Source organism: Harpia harpyja, chromosome 3 (assembly GCF_026419915.1).
Source record: "Harpia harpyja isolate bHarHar1 chromosome 3, bHarHar1 primary haplotype, whole genome shotgun sequence".
NCBI lineage: Eukaryota > Metazoa > Chordata > Aves > Accipitriformes > Accipitridae > Harpia > Harpia harpyja.
This window is the reverse complement of record NC_068942.1, coordinates 3244422-3264806: the sequence shown is the minus strand read 5'-3', so window position 1 is coordinate 3264806 and position 20385 is coordinate 3244422. Positions and strand designations below refer to the sequence as shown.

Here is a 20385-nt window from a genome sequence, read left to right as displayed (position 1 = left end):
AGCCTTTTGGAGTTCTTCTGAGTCACTGGCACCATCTGTCCCTCTTTCTGAGGTAAGGCCGGATGGAACGAGCGGAGCCCTGGCACGCTGTTCGGCTTTTTATTTGGCATTCCTGAGCTTGCATCAGTCGCGGGCTGACGGCAAGGTTGGTTTAGGATAACTTGTTTTGTTCCGTGTTCTGCAGCGAACCCGGGGCATAATCTGCTTTGATTCACATATTGTGTTGGAGGAGACATGTTTTGCTGCAAAGCAGACTGTTTCAAAATGGTTTTGCTATTAGTGCATCACGTTGGGCTAGGTGTTGCTTGCTTCTCACCCCTCCTTGTTCAGAAGCTTGATTTTCTTTTGAACACACAATAAAAACTAAAAAGGGGATTCAGTCAGATTCAGTCAGGATTCACAGACTGCAATTCTGGTCACACAAATAGTGTCAGCCTGGTTTCCTTCTCCGCTTTTACTGCTGGAAGATGCGTTCCTGTCCTTTCTCTCTCGGGTTTGATCCTTTCAACATGGAGTGAAATTCACAGCCCTGGACTCATCAAACCCAAATTGATCAAAAAAGCCCAACCCTTAAATTGAATAATTTTTAGGCAACAAAAAGCATGGCAGTAAACTAGTAGAGGGGCCAGGTTCCCCACAACGTTGTGTGTGGGAAGACGTGGTAAATGTTGGTCTTGAAGCGGAAGCCATGGTGTTAGAGGAGAACAGGACTTTACAGATGATCCCAAGGATGTGAGTTTACTAGCTGAGTGCTTTGTGGAGATCGCTGCAACCCTAGAGAAAATAAAAACGGAGAGAATTTGAGCTTAGTGCTGTTAGTGAGCTTTCAGCCAAGTAGTATGACAAGTGAGGCTTGGCTGTGGAAGACAGAACAAGCGGAGGGACGTGCGTTTTGGCACAGGGATGATAGTGGGAATTCTCCAGGGATGACGTTCGGTGGGAAGAGAGCAGGGAATAAGGGCTGAAGTCTTTGGGATGGTGAAAGGGGACCTACAGCATTGAAACCTGGGGAGGACAGTTTGCATGGAGTGGGGAGACTGGGGAGGAGGCAGAGTAAATGAGTAATGCAGCAACTGAGGGCATCGTGTTTCTTGAGCATTAACAGTAAAAAGAGATAGGATGAACAGTGAATTATTTTACGGTGAAAGGTACTGTAATGCGTTTATATGCTAAAGAAAAGGAGAAGGAGGGGTGAAAATAGGAGCTGTCACTGCAAGAAAATGTCATCAGGAGTACATTTAGAGGAGTTGGTGCTGAAAAGTCAAATCCCTGGGTTGTCTCCCAGGTAACAGGTGAGCATGGTGGGAGCCAGGCGAGGTCCAGACTGTGGGGTGAGACTTGGGGATAGAGGTTCGTATTTGTGTGTGCCGTTTGTTTTGCCCTCATTTTCAGAGTCCTAAAATAGATCTCGTCTCCCTTAGTATTACATAACGGTGAATCAAACCCAGCTTTTAAAGAGCTTTAATTAGATTTAACAATCACATTTCTCATTAACACATGTAAGGTAATGAACGCTGCTCTCCATCCTTGCAGAAAAGGCTCAGAGGTTACCTGCAGTGAGCGTGCAGGTGCCTTTCACCAAAACTGATCCAAACCTCTGCTGCCCTTTTCCGTCCTCTTGAGCTAGACCAGATGCTCCAGTGCAGGAGCTCCGAACTTTCCCCGTCCGTAACGTTGCTGTCTTTCTGTGTCTTTACACTTTTTCTTCCCCGACGCCCGTCCGCAGGCTCCTGCGAGCTCTGGTGCAGCCTCCCGCGCTCCTGAAGCCCTGCAGCTTCCGAGAGCTGGCGGCCGTCGCCTGTCCCTGGAGATCAACCAGAGCTGGTGTCAATTTGATGCGGATTTAAACAAAGTGAGGACTGCCAGGTTGGACAGAGAGTTACTTGCTTGAATTTCCAAATTTTGGCTTCTGGTTTGATTCTTGCTTCAGGCATTATTTCAGATCCCACATCTGAAGGAAAAATATCTTCTCTACCTGGCTGGGAGCCATGTCGAGGGCAATGCAGTATGATCTTTGCTGGGAATACTTTTCGTCTGCAGCAGTGGTAGATGATGCACTTCCTTGTGCACATGCTTTGATAGTAAATAACATCTGTAATTTTTACTGCCTTGTGTAGTACTGAAAAACACACCTCGGTATGATAGATACAGATCAGGGAAGAATGATATTTTATGTGGACTATATAAAACTATATACAGCCTGCTAATCATGCCACGGTGTTTTTATTTTATAAGCTTCATGCTCTAGTGGAACGCACATTGCAAGGTTTTTGCATTGATGCTGGGTTATATTAACCTGTCACCACTTGTTTAACGATAGCACTTTAGAAAAGATAATTTAATTTTTCTGGGAGCACATCTACATCTGTATTTACTTTTATGTCAAAAAACACAATGAGGGAGAGCTTTATTCAAAAAAATAAAATACTTGTAAATTGATTTTTTTTCCTGTGAAATACAAAACCATGAAAAGGTCTTGATCACATTATTTATTTACTACGGATTCAGCTTCTCTGTTAGCCTAGCTCCTATTCCTGTTGGGGCTGTGCTGTTCACCCTGCTAATGATAGGGGATGAATTGTTTTTGTTATTATGCTTATGAAACATCTTATACAGAAAAAGCATTCAGTAGCTATTCAGTAGTGGAGAACTGTTTCCAGACAGGTATGTTGTTTTAAAAAAGGAGACTCTCCCAGCCCAGATGAGTTAGTCCTTAAAACCATCAGAAATAACTATTGGTGTCAACATTTAAAACCTTACACGTGGATTATTATTTACTTTGGATTTATTAATCGTGTAATCAGACTGGGCCTGATTCTCATCTGATGCAGAGTCCAGCTCCTCAGAAGCTGTTAGTTATGTTGCTGTGGCTGAGGTTCTCCAGAACCCCTGCGTGCTCGCACCAGATCTGCCGGTCAGTAAGCACTGGTGTCCCTCGCTTGTGGCTGATGTTCAGAGCTGGGCTTTTTCTGCTCCCTCACTTTCCCCAGGTACCAATGCCATTATTGATCCCAGTCCTTTAAGGTTGAAACCTGTGAGTTACCTGCTGTGTTAATTGGGCTATGGACAGAACTTACTTGGCACTTACCTTAAATATAAATGACAGTGCATTGCTCAGTGCTGTAGGAAAGGAACTAGGATGCTGAAGACCTGATGGGTAAGAAAGTAATAATTATAAATATTTTGCCTGGAGAATTGTTTATATCTTGCAGCCATTTCTGGTATCTATTTCAGACTATACAGAATGTGGACAACAGAAATTTCAACAACAGATGATATGAACAGAAGCATTTGTGTAATACTAATTTTCATAAAAAAAAAAACGCTCTTCAGCAGAGGTCACTATGGTGGATGGAAACAGCTCCCAGGACTCCTTAATATGTATTTACACAATAGACCTCACAGTGCTTGAGTAGCCACTCTATTTAATTAGTGGCATTTAAAAGGTTTAATCTGTGTTATCAATAGAATTTAAAAGGTGTATAGCTTACATTTGAAAGTGAATATGTTTGCTTTGTATGAGGTGTAATAATTTAAAATTACTTCATATTTTTATGGGTTTCTTGCTGTTTTATAATGGCAGCTGCCAGTGGAGAATGTCTCTAAGAGAGTGTGACTATGTCTGTACTAATAAACTAGACATGCCCAGGGCTGCTCCCTACTGCTGGAGTGGCTATGTCCTGGCTACTAATGTTCTTGTGAACCTAAACAGATAGCTACGTCCAAAGAGCATTTTGGGAATGGTGCCCACTTTCTGCTTACCTTCCAAATTGTTTGGGAGAGTGCTAGGTGGCTTTGACCTGCTCTAAGAGTTTCACAGTATAGATAATGGAGTTTCTCCTCCATGAATGCTTCTGGGTGCTGTTACGTGCGCAGTATAGATGCTGCTTGGGTTTTGTGAAATGTTATTTTGTGTATCTTGGTGTTTCTCATGGTACATTTTAGTAGGGCAAGGCCTGTCTCTGTAGTCAGAGGTTGTGGAGTACACCTGATGCTGTCAAGCTAGCGCAAGTCCACAGTGAGTTTAAGGGAGTAAGCTGTGTGTGAAGAATATTGCTTTGGAGATCTTTGCACTCACCTTTGCAGGCTGGTGGAGCAGGACTGGGATGTCATGGAGTTGAGCTCAGCAGACCCACTTGCTATTAACTTTTATGGATCTTCTCAGTGTTAAATGTTTGTAGTGATGACACGATCACATCTTGCATCGAATAAATTGCCATGTCTGGTGTTTTTCAGTGCTTGGTGACACTTTGAGGCAGCTGAATGCTGCAGTAAAAATGCTGGAGACAGCTGAAAGTATGTAGAGAATTTAGATAGGCAGAATTAGATTACTCGAGTTGTTATTTCACCAAAACATTGGGGTTAATGCTTCTACTTCTACAATGGCACCATGGGACTTAATACAAGTGGTCAAGACCTCAGTTGCTTTTTTTCTGCCGAAAGCTGGCAGCTCCAGCGAGCGCAGCAATCCTGTTCAATTGTGCTGGAGCTTTGGGGCAGAGTTGAGTCCAAAGGAGAGGAACCGGTTACTGAAGTGCCAATGACCATCGTGCAGCACTGCGGCTTCCACCTGGAGATTAACCCGCATGGTCTCGCTTCACAGGTGAGGTCTGTCACAGTCATAGAACTGGGAGATGAAGTTTCCAGCAGTATAACAGCTTAAAATAACAAAGCAATCTGTTTGAATAAGGAGGGTGTCTTGGGATGCACAGCTAGTGCTTGACTGTGATTTATTTCATGACGTAACTCTCCACATCAGATCTGCATGAAATTCAATTTCTGATCCTGGCATAAGCTTGCATTTCATATGGTCGCGGCGAATAACAGAGTGGAATCTGTTCGTATAGCTCCAAGGTGCTGCATTCATATGCACAAAACCAAGGGCACTGTAGGTCTTTTAAAAATTTAAGCAGAAACATTATAACCTTGACTCTACAGCCTTTCTAAGAAGAGTCGCATATTTTCCATCAAGACTAAATGAAAATGTTTATGTAAAGTGTCTCCCTTCTAGAGACTTTTTCTTTCTGTAGACAAGTATCAAATGGGTCAAACCTGAAATGTTTCAGTTTGGGAAGGCTGCCAGTATTGAGTGGAGCATTCAGACACCTCACGTCCCCATTTACCTCTAGGCTGTATCTGTTCCTGTCTCCAGGAGAGAATATTGTGCATCGTAGGAAAAATATTTCAACCAAATAACATTGTCTTTGTAAGAAAATGGAAGCTTAGAGCACTCAGACTACAGCTCCTAAGGCAATAGTAATAGCTAGCAAACATTTTGAAATAACTTTCCCCCTTTTTTTACATCTTCCTTCCTCCCCTCCATCCTGTATTTCAGTGAACTCAAATTTGAAGGTTGCCTTTGCCTTTTGTGTACTGGCAGATTTAGCTACTGCATTCTTATCACAAAACACTTTAAACTATTTATGCTGCTTTTAATTCTAGTGCTGGAAGGCTGTGGTGGATATGATGATGCAGGAATTGGGGTTCGGAAAATGGAAGACTTTTTAATGCTTTGGCTATGTGTGAAGATTGATCAGCAAGGCTCCAAAATGAGCAAAGCTGACTGGATGGAGTACTGCTTTAAATTATCTATTTCAGTAAATACACAGCCAGGATCATTAAATAGCTAAGCATACAGCTGGTATCTGGTACCTAGAATATGGCTCAAAATGTTGTTCATTCAGGATGAGAACAGGTATTATAGATCTATAGTACTACAATGTCCACATATATACACATCAGCAGATTTCTTTGCTGGAATTGCCAAAAAGAAGGGTAACAATGCAACATATTAAAAATGATCTTATGGTTATTCCAAGTAGGATTTATTACATTTAAGGGAATTTAAATAAATTATCTGAGCATTTCTTATTTTCCTGTGTGCTGGCAGTAGGCAACCTGTCTCTCCATTGCTGGCATTTGGCTGATTAATTGGCCCCTTGCTTGATCTGTTTTCCTTTTTTTTTCTGTCTAGCTTATTCTAGTGCTTTCCCTTTTTAATATGGTAACATCAAATTTGCTCAAGGTCTGTGAACTAATGTGGATTAAAAGTCAAGCAGCAGCAACTCTAATACATAATTGATCTACCAGTAGGACACAAAGAACTGATTCTGGTTCCTAGATAGGAAATGCCTTTCTTTTTTTGTCCTACGCTGATAGTCTGAGCTTTTAAATCTGTTTTAAATTAAAGTGAATAGGCTACTGGAAACTGACAAATTACCCATGGTAATAAATTATTTAGGAGATTAATTTGATGTTTGAGGCATAATGATTTTTATACACAGTCACACACTCTATTTGACACATTCTTTTTAGATTTCGATGCAGTTCTGTTCATTGGCAGTTGAAAATACCTTATGTCTAGCAACTCTTGTACACTTTGGGTCTGCATTTGTCTCTTGCTGTGACCCCACACCTGTTAGTACCTAACAGAAGATTTTTGCTTCTTTAAACTATTTTTTGTAGAGGTGCGAGAGCTTTGTGACATGCTCTCCAGATACCCTCAACAACTGCATCCCTTTGCAAGTGGACAGGTTAGAAAAGGCCATGTCTACTTACATTAACATTGGCTCTGATTTTGCTTCAGCTTGTCATACGTCGCTTTTCTTAGTTGCTGAGGAATGACTCTTGACTGTTCAGTTAAGCAGGGACAGAAGCTTGTTTAGGGTTTAATGTTTAATGATATTCTCACCGAAGTGAGGAGTTCTGTATTTTCAGGCTCCTTTTGAGGTACACGCGGTGGTCACAGCAGGGACATTTGCAGCTGTAGCGTGAATGACAAGTGGGTGGTGGTTGCACAGTTGTGTGACTAATAGCATGTATGTGCTGGATGGCATGGTGCAGTGTGTGGTGCTAATGGATGAGAAGCAAGTGACAGCCATCAGGGTGTCTCTCTCTTCCATTAAGTCCATTCAGGCATACCATATGTCATCATCCCTGTACTGGGGATTTAATTCTCCTGTTAGCATCAACCGCTAACATTGGAGTGACAGAAGCAGAAAAGATAAGAAAGCAGAAAATTTACGCCATGCTGTAGAAGAGGGCTGCAAATCAGAAGGCGGCCAAATCAGAAAAGTAGAAAGGATGGAGAAAGAAGTAGGATCTTTTTGTGCACATTCTTAACCTGTCTGTAAAAAACAGGTTACAACTGTTTTAGTATACTGCATCGGACTTAAGATGCTACAATTTGAACAACGTTTTAACAGTAGAGCAATAAACATTTTACAAACTACAGTTAGAAACATTTGAAGATGTTACATATGCAACAGCGATATCTTTTGTTAAACAACGCTATATTTTGGAAAACGACATGCTTTCAGATGCAACCACCCTTTATTAGGTTGGTAGAGCTAAGAGCGTAGCAGTAAACGTTCAGTCTCGGAATGGAAATTGAACTTCTTTCCTAGACGTTTTGCTAATGTACGGAGTTAATCTGAGTGTTGCAGGCTTTCCCTGGTCTGTGAGCTGCCTGCGTTGCCCTCTGTGACCTTTCCGAAAAGCTGGGCTCGCAGGTGGGGGTTGAGCCAGAACTGGGGGAGCACCTTGTTCCCAGCCTTTGGAAACTGAGCCTGTTCAGTGTTCTGCAGACAGCTGGACAGTGGCTACGTTTTGTAAATCCTGATCACCTGAGAGTGTGATGCATAGGAAGCTTCAGGGTTTTCAAGTAAGGTAAGCCTTCGCTTAGGTGGAATAAGCCGTGCGCACGTTCGGCAGGCACTTGTGATGAAAAGATGAGTGACCTCAAGCAAGCCAAGCAGCTTGAGTACATTACATAGGGTAAATATTAACATCTACCTGCAAATCAGTTTTTTATTTAGTTTGAGAAGGCTGTCATCACATTGGTTGCTTTGGCTGATGATGAACTTCAAAAATAGCACAGCTTTCGGAAGTGAAGTGTTTTTGGGAAATATCAGCTAAAAAGACCTCATGTAACCTCAGTGTTTTTGTATTTTTGTGGTGGGTTGACCCTGGCTGGGTGCCAGGTGCCCACCAAAGCCATTCTATCACTGCCCCCCCCCCTCCCGCAGCTGGACAGGGGAGAGAAAATATAACAAAGGGCTCGTGGGTCGAGATAAGGACAGGGAGAGATCACTCAACCAATTACCGTCACGGGCAAAACAGACTCAACTTGGGGAAAATTAACTTAATTTATTGCCAATCAACCAGAGTAGGGTAATGAGAAATAAAACCAAACCTCAAAACACCTTCCCTCCACCCCTCCCTTCTTCCCGGGGTCAACTTCACTCCCGGATTTTCTACCTACCCCCCCAGTGGTGCAGGGGGACGGGGAATGAGGTTTATGGTCAGTTCATCACACGTTATTTTCTGCTGCTTCATCCCCCTCAGGGGGAGGACTTATCACACTCTTCCCCTGCTCCAGCGTGGGGTCCCTCCCACAGGAGACAGTCCTCCACGAACTGCTCCAGCGTGTGTCCCTTCCATGGGCTGCAGTCCTTCAGGCACAGACTGCTCCAGCGTGGGTCGCCCGTGGAGTCACAGGTCCTGCCAGAAAACCTGCTCCAGCGTGGGCTGCTCTCTCCACAGGGCTGCAGGTCCTTCCAGGAGCCTGCTCCAGCGCAGGCTTCCCACGGGGTCACAGCCTCCTTTGGGCATCCCCCTGCTCCGGCGTGGGGTCCTCCCCAGGCTGCAGGTGGAGATCTGCTCCACCATGGACCTCCCTGGGCTGCAGGGGGACAGCCTGCCTCACCATGGTCTTCCCCACGGGCTGCAGGGGAATCTCTGCTCCGGCTCCTGGAGCATCTCCTCCCCTCCTTCTGCACTGACCTGCGGGTCTGCAGGGTTGGTTCTCTTCCATGTTCTCACTCCTCTCTCCAGCTGCTGTTTCTGTCTGTCCCAGCAACTTTTTTTTCCTTCTTAAATCTGTTCTCCCAGAGGCGTTACCACTATCGCTGATGGGCTCGGCCTTGGCTGGTGGCGGGTCCGTCTTGGAGCCAGCTGGCATTGGCTCTGTCGGACACAGGGGAAGCTTCTAGCAGCTTCTCACAGAAGCCACCCCTGTAACCCCCCCGCTACCAAAACCTTGCCACACAAACCCAATACAATTTTTCATCAGGGTCTAACTTGTTCGGAACTGTGCACTCTTACATGGTTTCCTTATGTTCAGAAGGACCCTCCTGTGTTCCGATTTGTGCCCATTGCCTCTGGTCCTGTCACTGGGCACCGCTGAAAAGAGCCTGGCTCCGTCCTTTTTACATCCTCCCTTCAGGTATTTATTTATATGCATCGATAAGATCCCCCTGAGTTTTCTCTCCTCCATGCTGGACATTCCCAGCTCTCCCAGCATCTGCTCATATCAAAGATGCTCCAATCCCTTAGTCATCTTCAGGGCCCTTTGCTGGACTCAGTCCAGTATGTTGCTGTCTGCTTTGTACTGGGGAGCCCAGCACTGGACCCAGCCCTCCAGATGATTTTAGAGTTCAGGTCTTTTTCTCTGTCAGTGTCCATGTAACATGGACTGAGGCTACTGTTATTTTCTCTAGCTGAGAAGAGATTCACATGGGTTCCACTTTTATCTTAGGATGAAGAGATCTGCATTTCTGATTTTGATCTTCCAACTCCTTGGATATGAATTTTCAAGAGTTCCAAAAGTGTGATTTCAGGATAGACTCTACCATCACGTTTCTTCATTACTGGCACATCCTGATAGGGCAATAAACATATTAGTTTTGTCCTAGATATGTATGAGAAAACAAATAATTGTTTATTTGCCCAGTTGTTGTTAATCTCTGTTTTTTACTGGTGGCGTTTCCTCTGTAGCAGCTAACACAGAGACAGCCATGCTTATATGGCTTTAAAAAGACGGGGGATTGATGCCTGAATTTAAAATTCAACAACAGTGATTTACAATCCTCCAGAGTAATAACCGGAATGACAGTTCTCCCTCAAACAATATTGAAATTCCCTGGGCTCCCAGGAGCATTTTACGTGTGTGTACCACCAGTAGTTGTTCAGGAGTGCAAAAGAAGAGGGGAGCTGAGGTGGAGTTACCTCGTAGGAAACCGTATCTTTTCAGGCACCTTTGTAAAGATAAAGTATAACTGAGCAGTTCAGACCAAGGCTTTCTTGAAGCTGAAAGGCTGAAATAAATCTCTGTTCTGTACTATGGCAAAGACATTTGAACACTTTTTGGAACTGGAAATAGTTTTGTACTGCCGGGAACTGACCTCTTGAAAATTTGTATGCTGCATAGTTCATGATACCTCTACTTTTAATAAAATATAATACTTATTAATGGATCTCAAGTCAGTTATTCAATTTCCCCAGTAATTTAAAGCTTAATTATGCTGCATTCTAGATCTCAGTGGCTGTCCTCAGCTGATTTTTCTTAAATCACTATCCCTCCAATTTTACAGTTCAGTTCAATTCTCAGGACTCTCATTTGCATGGAGTGACAGGTTAAAATTGGATGGCTAAAATGATTACTGCTCTTAGTGCCTACTGCAGTGATGGAGATTGATTCCTCCTAGTATGAGGAAACATACGGCTCATGAAATAACTGTTGAATCGCTACAGTTTTCAGTCTATTGTATTATTGTCAATTGAAACTGATAAAGTGGTAATCCAATTTTAATGCATCCTGTCTGAAACTGAGAGTTGCATTTTTCGAGGAGCTTTGGGTAATAAAGTTGTAGGCAACAGTTCAGAAGTTCTCCATTTCCAGGGAAAAAAGTGAATATTCTGGTTGGAGAATTGGTATCTTTTAACTCAGTAACTTGTTGGCACTGCAACGCTACGCAATGTTGTTTGAAAGCTGCCACAACAAAGTAACTTGCATTTTTGCCTCTGTGCAGTATCTCTGTTCACACTATCCATATGCAGAGCTGTGGGCACCATTGCCTGGGCAGGTGTACCGATACACCGCTAAGGATGGTCAGCTCAGATGTAGCTTCTTGCAAAATTTGGCTGAAGCCAATCCAGAATTAAAAATCCATAGGTTGGCTCTGGTTCTTCTGGGAAATTGTCAACTGGGATGATATGCAGAAATTATATGGAAGGCATAAGATTTGGTATTTACTTACCCTATTTGAGTTTAGGTCTACAAAATCAGTCTTGACATGTGCCTGTAAAACGTGGATCTTCCATGTAGGAATACTTGAATTTCTCCTTCCCTGCCTTTCTGTGCAAGTTTTGAAGAGGGGCTAGAAAAGGAACTTGGTGAATATGTTTTTCTCTTGTGCATCATAGTAATTTCTCTATATACCTCCCTGAATTAATTTTCATTTAATCTCGCCTGTTTTCCTCTGCTCCTTACTTTTATCATATTTCTGTGGTTTATACCTTGTCATTGTTTCTTTCAGTCCTTGTCTTATTATCCTAAGGTTTCCCTTCCTTCCTTCTGTTATGAAGGAAATGTGAGATAGCACAAGAGATCACATTTTGGTGGAATAAACCAGAACAAATAAGTGTAGCTCCCCCAAGGCAATTCTAGACAAGGTGCTATTTAGCCTACTCACATTTGAAAGGGGTCAGGCACAAGGTGGGGGTTGTATCATCTGATAGCTACTGGTGCTCCTCTTTGAGATGACCTCAGGGCTGTGGGAGGCTTTCTGCATGATGAAAAGCATCATGACAGTAATGCTGTGGTCAGTGGTCCCGGCAGAGACCAAGGGCTGTTTGGGCATCAGGGTAGCCTCACTGACAGCTCCAGGGTGGTACAAGCTGAGATGCCGGTGTGGCATTTCATCTCCTCCTATAGAGTCCCTGGCCAAAGACTTCTGCCTTCAGGAATTTGAGTATGGAATTTTTATGAACAGTAATTTCCCTCATTATTTTTATTCCACCAACATTATGAAAATTTTGTTACTATATTTATGCACAGCAGTTTGCAGTATAGTGTTTTTTTTTTCCATTTGTCTGTAATCTTAATCTAATCAGACATTCACAAGCTGCCTGGAAAATGGATTTTTTTTTTTTTCCCCTGTGGGAATTTCCATAGAAGAAATCACCATCTGATAATTGCCTATTGTAAAGAATGATTTTCATCACAGGAAAAGAAAACAGTATAGAAGAACCTACTTCTACCATCTTTCTTACTGTTTTTCTGGCTTTGCCAATTATTTGGAGAACAGCATCATGCTGTGAAAAAGTTTTGGGTTTCCCCCCCCGTTTTTAATATCTCACATTCCAAATGAAGTGTTACTTAGAATTAAAAAAGAGACAGTGTTGGTAGTTGAAGACAGAATTGTCCTTGGAAAACAGCTTTTTTCATTTCCTCTTTAAAATTAAAGCCTTCATTTTTCCAGGTTCAAACTAAACAAATGAGCCAAGGGAAAAAAAATACCCCAAACCCCAAGCCCCTGTCAAAACAAGCAAAAATTGCTAAAAGAATTTCACACAATTTCTAATTAAAACTTTTTAAAAAATCAGGCCAAAACCTCTTGAAGTTAATTTGCAAAAATAAAGTAATTTCCAATGAAAACGAGAGGTTTTATACAAAATATTTTCTTTATCAAGCCCGTCTAATTAAAAAAATGAGAGTGATCTGAGCCCTTTATCCAAATAGTGGAAGCACAAAATCTATGTAGATATTTTATTTTACTATATTTATATATAAGCATGCAGACACGTGTGGTCAGATGGCTTTTAAACCCCTATCCACCTCATGAATTTAACCAATATATAATTTTTATGAGTAGCATATTGAAATGAAAGATGGAAGATTATTTGAAATTAAACCAGATATTTCAATAAGAAGAGCAATATTCTCACTGGACGGATACCATCTCTCTCTCTTCTCATCTCATTCAATTTAACATATTTCTATATGAGCTGTAAGATAAAATGACTAATAGAATTGAAAAGGAGGACGGCCAAAAGTCAAATTGCTTCATTGGAAGCTTCTTAGCAAAATGACAACATCCAGTTCTAGATAATTAAATCTTATTTTGTAGTGGTATCACTGAATGATGTTAATTTGCCTTTAGGCAGTGGTCTTATGGTTGAACACAGGAACAAAAATTTACTTGGGTACTTTTTGTTCATCTTAGAAATGCTTCAACATTGTTTAATAAAAATGAAAAGTTCAAGTTAGGCGTGAAGAATGTTGTAGTCTTACAGAGGGAAATCACTAACACAGCCATTCCAGGGATCAAGCAAAATTTCACCGCCACTGAAACCTGAAAATTTTTTTTGATCTGAACCTGAAAGAGCTTTAACACAGAGGGACAGAAGTCTCCCATTGCTACAGACAACCCGAAGCTTAGCTTCTTCCTAATTTAGTAATTTTCATCTCAAGATGAGTTAGGTTGCTTATTCCCCCCCCAGACTTGTTGGATGTTTGATGATTCAAAGCTGTCTACCACTTTCCAGTCTGGCTGTGTTCACGGTGAGCTTTTTCTCTTTTGTTTGAGTGTCAGCTTTGTCCTTTGTTTTGAACGGGTCTTTCCTCACCTGTTGTTTATTCTCCCTAGTGTGTTTATCTGCCTTCCAGTGTTTGTTTTCATAAATAAAACAATCCAAATTCCTTTAGAACTCCCCAGCTGCACTTTTCAGTCTCTTTATCATCCTGGATAGGATCCTAGTCTAAGGTCATGCCTTGAGCACAGGTGATCAGTCTTGACACACAAGTTATTTTGTTTTGAGACATTGCAATTACCCCTGCCATGGATGGATGCCTGCAGGAAGTTTGGTATTGGGAACACCTTGTTCTTCCATATCTTCAGTGAAAGTTAACAGTTTGGGAGGAAGACTTGGGTTTCCTTTCCTGGTGTGGACGGCAGTGACTCTTGGTTCCTCTGGTATTTCAACTCTTGGAGTACTAAGGAAGTGAAATATTCCTTCTAATCAGAGCCTTTTCTTTCTGTGATTTTCCATAGTTTCCTCTTTAACATGCTAAAAATTAAGTTTAGTTGTGCTGCATCTTGCATCAGACAGAATGTTTCAGTGTCTGTCTAGTGGAGCTTTCCATTATGAAAATACTATTTTGGTTCGTCATAATGATTTTTTTTTTTCCCTGAAGTGCTTGACTTTTTGGAATAGCTGGAGGAGACCTGAATTTATTATCTTCAGGAATAACTCTTAAGTGACATTTAAGATATTAATAATTTAATACGCTATCTTTGAATTTGTAAGTTTTGTTATGAAGATACGGTTTTGACTCTCTAGCCTCTTGTAGCCTGCAGATGCTGAATTCATCACAGCACTCAAGCACAGCCTTAAGTAAAGCGTGTGAGCATGTTCATTGCATTTGTCTAGACAGTCCTTTGAAGGATGCCTCTAGACTGTCTGGAAAAACGGTTTCACTGCCGGTAAGGACAGCAAACCCTCAAACATGACCCCAGAGCATATGTGCCCAAGCACTCTTGCAGTGGTAGTATGTGGCAAAGTCCAGACGGGCTATTTGCAGGTGATGTGCAGCACGCTTGTGGGGCCCTGATGTGGCTGGGCTGCCAACGTACCTTTGGGCACACAGCGGTCCCAGCAGCTTCTAAGACTGCTCTTCTAAGAGCTGTGCAAGCAAATTTGACTCCAGTGCTGATTTCAGCTGCGAGGGCTAATTCTTTAAAAGTAGACTTCAGAGGTTTAAATGTAGACGTGACGCCCAAGGAGTGGAGAATGCTGTGGGCTTTAAGAAGTTCTTTAATTTTTTTGCATTTGGTAACGATGAAAAAGGTGGGTCATTTTTATTATCTCTATGATAACAGTTCTGATACCACTAAGAAGACACACTGGTTTTCAGCAGGAATTTGGCGCTTTCCTCTCTTAGGTACTGTTGAAAATGTCGCATACTAGTTTTGCTGTTATTACGTGTGCTGTGAGAGTTTCTGCCGGCCACAGCGGAGAGCGGGACCCTCTGCGAAACCCGGAGAGCTGGCTCAGGTGATGGCCAAACCCAGCGCAGGGTGGGATGTGGTGGCCAGCAGGTAGAAACCTGGCTTCGTAGCGTGTGCCAAGGGCAGTAGCAGGCAACAGCAGCCGAGTCCTTGGAGAGGAAGCTTGCGGAGGCAGGTCATATGAATTATGTGTGGCAGAGAGGTAAAACTGCTGTGCCGTGAGTGAGCAGACCCGTGTCGTCAGAGATGGAAAGCCGGTGAGGCAGTTGCTTGGGATCATTCTCCAACGTGCTGTGCACTGGTAGTCACCCAGTCCTGCAAACGGTAGGGTAGGGGTCTGCCTCTTCCTTGGCAGCCTGCTATTAATTGTCACTTGTAAGGCTTGTATCACAAGGTCTGTGGTCCCTAACAGTAACTACCTGTGTCTGCGGTGCGGCCATGTCCCAAACTGTGTTCATCAGAGGCACGCTCAGGTTCTGTTCTGTTGCACAAACAGAGATTATTGTGAACGCTAAAAAAATCCACGTGCTGTGTACATATAATTTGTTCTTTCTAGTAGTGTGGTAATACCCCATCAGATTTATTACTTTCCCAGTCAAATGCATGGCTCACTTCATGGCTGATCTCCATTTCTTACTGTTTTCTGGCATGGGATTCCTTTTACTTAGAATTCATGTGATTCATGGGTTACAGACTTTTCTGTTGAACTGCAATATGTCTACAGAGGCAGTTGTGGCTGTCACCACGCTTGTGACTTAATCTACGTGAAACCCCACAAGAATCAGTGATTTGGAAGAAATTCCTACCTGCTGTTTGTGTAGGATGGCCATCTGCCTGGCAAATTCCCATGTGGAAGTCAGATACATCTGAGAAGAGCCAGACAACCTTCTGACACCTGTTTCTCCAGCAGCTGTAGTTGCTTATTCTGCTTTTTTATTTTCTCACCAGGAGCTGTTGAGTTTAGGTTTTGGATCTGCATTCAGCAGCTTTTGAATTCTAGTCCCAGCACTGTGTACAATGCAGGATCATTCTGACCAAATCGGCCTTTCTCTTTCAGGGCCCAAATTTTGGCGGTTCCTAATTACACCTTAGGAGATGCTCCTGAATTTGGGCACCTCAGTTCAGTCACAGAAATTGATAAATACCTAACTGCTTTAGTCAGTCCTGGAAAATGCCTTTAGAATTGCTGAAAAACACTGAGACAAATAGGCTTTTAATATCAAGTAGCATCTTCTATTTGAGGATCATTCCACATATATTCATGATCCTCCATGTAAATGGTTTCTGAGATGCAGGAAAAGATGGTGGAAGTGTCAAAGTGGTATTTTCTAACGATACTCCTTTTATTTGCTAGAAATTTAATACCAAGTATCGACAAGTTATCCATTCTGAGCCCGTGGTAGAATACAAATACCTTTGGCGCTCTGCTCTGCATCTGTGCGTGTGCATGGCTGTTTGCCTGTTGAGATCTTCTCATTCGCAAATTGTCCTCAGTTTCTGTGTGAGACATTTTTTGAGCAATGAAGAACAAACATTTCATAACTTGGTGTATGTAAGTTTTGGGGCACTTGTATTCATTTAAAAGCTTATAAAATAATGCAAGAAGGCACGCAGCCAGGAATGGCTGGTTTTGTGTGCTGTCTTCTATAGTGCCTACATTATAAAAAGTGTTTGACCCCCACGAGGCTTAACACAGTTACCGTTCCAGAGTTACCTCTGAAGATGTCTTCAAAGACATCTAGATGAAACTAGCAAAAGATGTCTTCTGCAGCTCTCGTGTATGCTCTTTTGTGCATGGTACACAGCATGCTGCACCGGACTTCTTTGCTGGAGCAGCAGTCATGATAAACCAAATAACCGCAGCCTTCTGTAGATGAACGGTATCTCCCGCAACTAAAGGTTAAGGTGTCATCCAGTGATTTATCCTTCCTAATGGATTCGTTGGATTGCTGTGATAGGGACATAATTTACTACCTTTTGTATATCAGAGGTTGTGTTCTCAAAATGGTGTTTGGGGATTTACGATATTGAACAGGGTGAATTACGTGTCAAATTATCAACCACCCTGTTTGACATTTAGTCAGCGCTGACAGGAACTAGGCATTTAGCAAGATGAGGCTTCTGTAACACAGTCTTTCAATAGGATTGTTTTATTTCAAGGCTGGTGTTAATCAAATGTTTCTGGAGGAAATCTGTAAAATAGACTGTTAATTCCATTGATTGTTGTGCTGTGGCCGGCCAGATGTTAGTGGTGTGTGCTGTAGCTGTCATCCTCCCCGTAGATTATTGTTAAGGCATTGCCTCCTTGATGGAAAATATTTCATCTCGTAATCCACCAAGTTGTTGTGATTTGGAGGCAGGTGGCAGGCACCCTGAAATAAAGACCCGCTGGGTTAGGAGCGCCTGCCAGTATTTGAATGGAACTTTTGATGGTACTTCAGGCTTCATTATTCCCACAGGTCTGTACACATTCGCAGAACTGAGGAGGTTTCTTGGCACGTGCACTTTTTCAAAGTATATTCCTACCTAGAAACATTTCATGGAAGATTTCCTTCCTACAGTTCCTGCCTTCCTTATCTGACAGTTCTTGATTGGTGGTTATAGCTTATGATTTTTTCTTGACCATTTTTTTGCTGTGTGCTGTATGACCTTAAATCGGTATGCTTCAAATGGTGCTTTGTGGGTTATATCTAGACTGTTGGATGCTTCTATATGGCCTGCTCTCTTATCTCCAAAGGAGGCAAAATATGTCTATTTGCAGAGAGTGCCCTGTCTAACCATTTGATTGCCTCCTTTTGAGCCTCTGATCCCACTGACGCAGAGCTGAAGCTGCCTTTACTGCATCCACACAGGAGGAGGAGGAGGTGTAGCTGGGAAGCATGTCCTTGTTTGTACCTGTATTGTCAAACGGGAGTTGGTGCTGCTGCGAGGAACCCGATTTTGCTCTAAGTGACTACCATGGCTGCCTAGAGTGGGCCAGCTGTTGAGTAAGGGTTCAAATGAAAGCCATTAATTTAGTAAGTCTGTATACCTAAACACCGAGAAGGTTCTGACATAACCCATGAAGACAAAAGGGGACACGCACCAATTTACAAGCCTGTTTACGCCTCTTGCTTCCTTGCTCAGTGCTGTAACTCTAGGCAACATAGGAGACGGCAGCAGCTTCTTGCATTGTTTGTGCCTATGATCAACCTGGCAAAGAAAAGATGAGGACACACGATGAATTTGGCAATAGTATTCCAGCCACAGAGTGGCTGCCCTCTTCGAACTGCCAAACCCTCTGGCATATTCTCTTGCCTCAGAAATTGAAAATGCAGATCAGAATCTTTCCTAGTGAGTTGTCTGCCCCTTGTGGTTTTCAGCAAGAAAAAAGAAAAGTCATTGCTTCAATACAGATATCGTATCCTTACATTTAATCTCCCAGAAGGCCCCTGACTATGTGACAAGAATTACTGCCATGGATATTGCATAACACTTTATGCATAATGTTTAATGCATTCTCAGTTTTATGAAATATGGATAATATTGGAGATGTTTTGAATAGTAGTTTAGATTTACACTTTCTTTTTAAGGTGGAAACAAGAGGGACATTTCTAGTGCTCTTCGATGATACTGGAAGAGCTGAGATGGTTACTATTAAAAATGAGTAAAATCTGTAGGAGTGGAAAAGAAAAAAATATATTGCATAGATGGATTATGGGCCAATCATAAATGTTTAAAGCATTTCTGGAGGTTAGAAATGCCATACCTTTATTTGAATACCATAGCTGTCTCAGCATGCTTCCTCACTGCTCTGTCCAGGGTGCGTTGCAGCTTGGTGTGGAAGGTTGGAACTCAACTGAGAGAACACAATTTTGAAGAATGTTTCTTCTTCTTTAGGGTTTATTATTAAAATGAAAGCATTAAAAAAACAAAAATTTGATGCATGTGCAACTTCTGTTAAGAGTCAACTCTCATTGTATGTATTTGTTTTGTGACACACAGGACAGCTTTCCAGCCCGGTTTGGAGGAATACATTTCGTCAATCAGCCGTGGTATATCCATGCCCTCTACACAGTTATACGTCCCTTTCTGAAGGAGAAGACACGAAAAAGGGTATTCTTCTGTTTAATTGTCCACTACCTGGCAGTTGTACTCAGCAGATGTATCATACTCTAATAAAGCAGATATACACAATATATCAGCTTGCTATTGGTGGAAAGTATTTAAACACATCTGCATTGTAAAGACTATCTTTAACTGTTTTAGAAACTTATACAGCATTACCCTTTAAGGGCATAGTCAAGCAGTGCACTTAAATGTATTTTAAAATGTAAGCATATGCTTTCTCTTGGGGGTTATATAAAAAATATTGCCAACATTACAGTTTCTATTAAGATTCTATTCAATTCAACCCTATTCAATTTCTGTTAAAATTATTTGTGTCTTTCTTTTAAGAACAGAGGTAGTGAGTACGAAGTCCTTTCCTAGCGTGATTTCCTTGACATTAGCATGAACCAAAATACACAGCTGGTATATAGTAGTTTGCAAATACTGATTTGAATGAAAGCCAATGAAAGGAAATTTGTGTGCATGCATCTGTGCATAAGCCCGAGCAGTCTCTGAGATGTTGCTGAATTTGCAGCATTTGCATCAGTGCAATTAAATTAGAGCTTGGTGGTGATAGCACATAGAATGATATTATTTCTGTAACAGGAAATTTGTCATCCAGGAAAACACAATCAGCATCATGTACAAAGGCACTACAAAGAATGTGATGATCTTTTTTTTTTTTTTTTTAAATGGGATCAGCTCTCCAAGCAACTCTGTATTTCTCTCCTCAAACACAGTCTACAAGGCCACAATGATCCTTGGTGTTTAGCTGTTTTTCACTGACAGATTATGCTTGAGAGGCCTCTGGTATTCACAGATTTTGAACTATAGATCACAAAGACTTTTATGTAATATCTGTTATAAATATGCAAATGAAAACCCATTTTGCAGGATTCAGTTGCACTCTCTTGACTACAGCTTCAACAAAGAACATTATAGTGCCAGATATGTTTGAGGCCTTTTTAAGTCATGCTGCGTATGCATAACCAGGGAGTAAAATACAGCTCATGGGTGTGTTGCAACATTAAAAATAAGTGACAAGGCAGTTGAACATGGGTGCTTATCAGCCAGCATCTAAATTTTTGTTTAGACACCTGAATCAGTGACATATGTTCTCAGAAATGCTGACTTTTTACAACTGTCTTTGTCAATACTGAATACCTGTAAGAAGTAGTCAGGTGGTTAAGTACCAATTTAGAGTCCAAAACTTAGTGTCAAAATGTGAAAGTTATGCCCAGCACATAAAGTTTAAAATCAGCTTTAAAAAAACCCGTAAGAGGCAGAACGAATGACTGTGAACCCCCCCCTGGAACCCAACAGAATTCTCTTCAGGATTTTATCAGGCTTGTTATTTATCTGTTGTGCTTATCCTGAATTATTTTGTATTTTTTTAATATGTCTGTTAGATTTGGAACTGATAGCTATATTCAGATAAATGTAGTACTGGTCCTGTACAGAAACAATTGCTAAGAAGTGAAACATTGAGTTGGAAAAGCACCAT

General features: G+C 41.9%; 1 protein-coding gene across 2 annotated transcripts in view; it reads left to right on the top strand.

Moving 5' to 3' along the window:
- CLVS2 (clavesin 2) overlaps positions 1–20385 on the top strand; it is a 60636-nt gene that overhangs the window by 25345 nt on the left and 14906 nt on the right. The window contains exon 3 of one of the 2 annotated variants that reach the window (XM_052781184.1): positions 18777–18887. The exons of the other annotated variant lie outside the window; for it this stretch is intronic. Within the exon in view, the coding sequence (XP_052637144.1) occupies positions 18777–18887 (111 nt within the window). The remainder of the gene's footprint in view (positions 1–18776; positions 18888–20385) is intronic. 2 annotated transcript variants of the gene reach the window in all.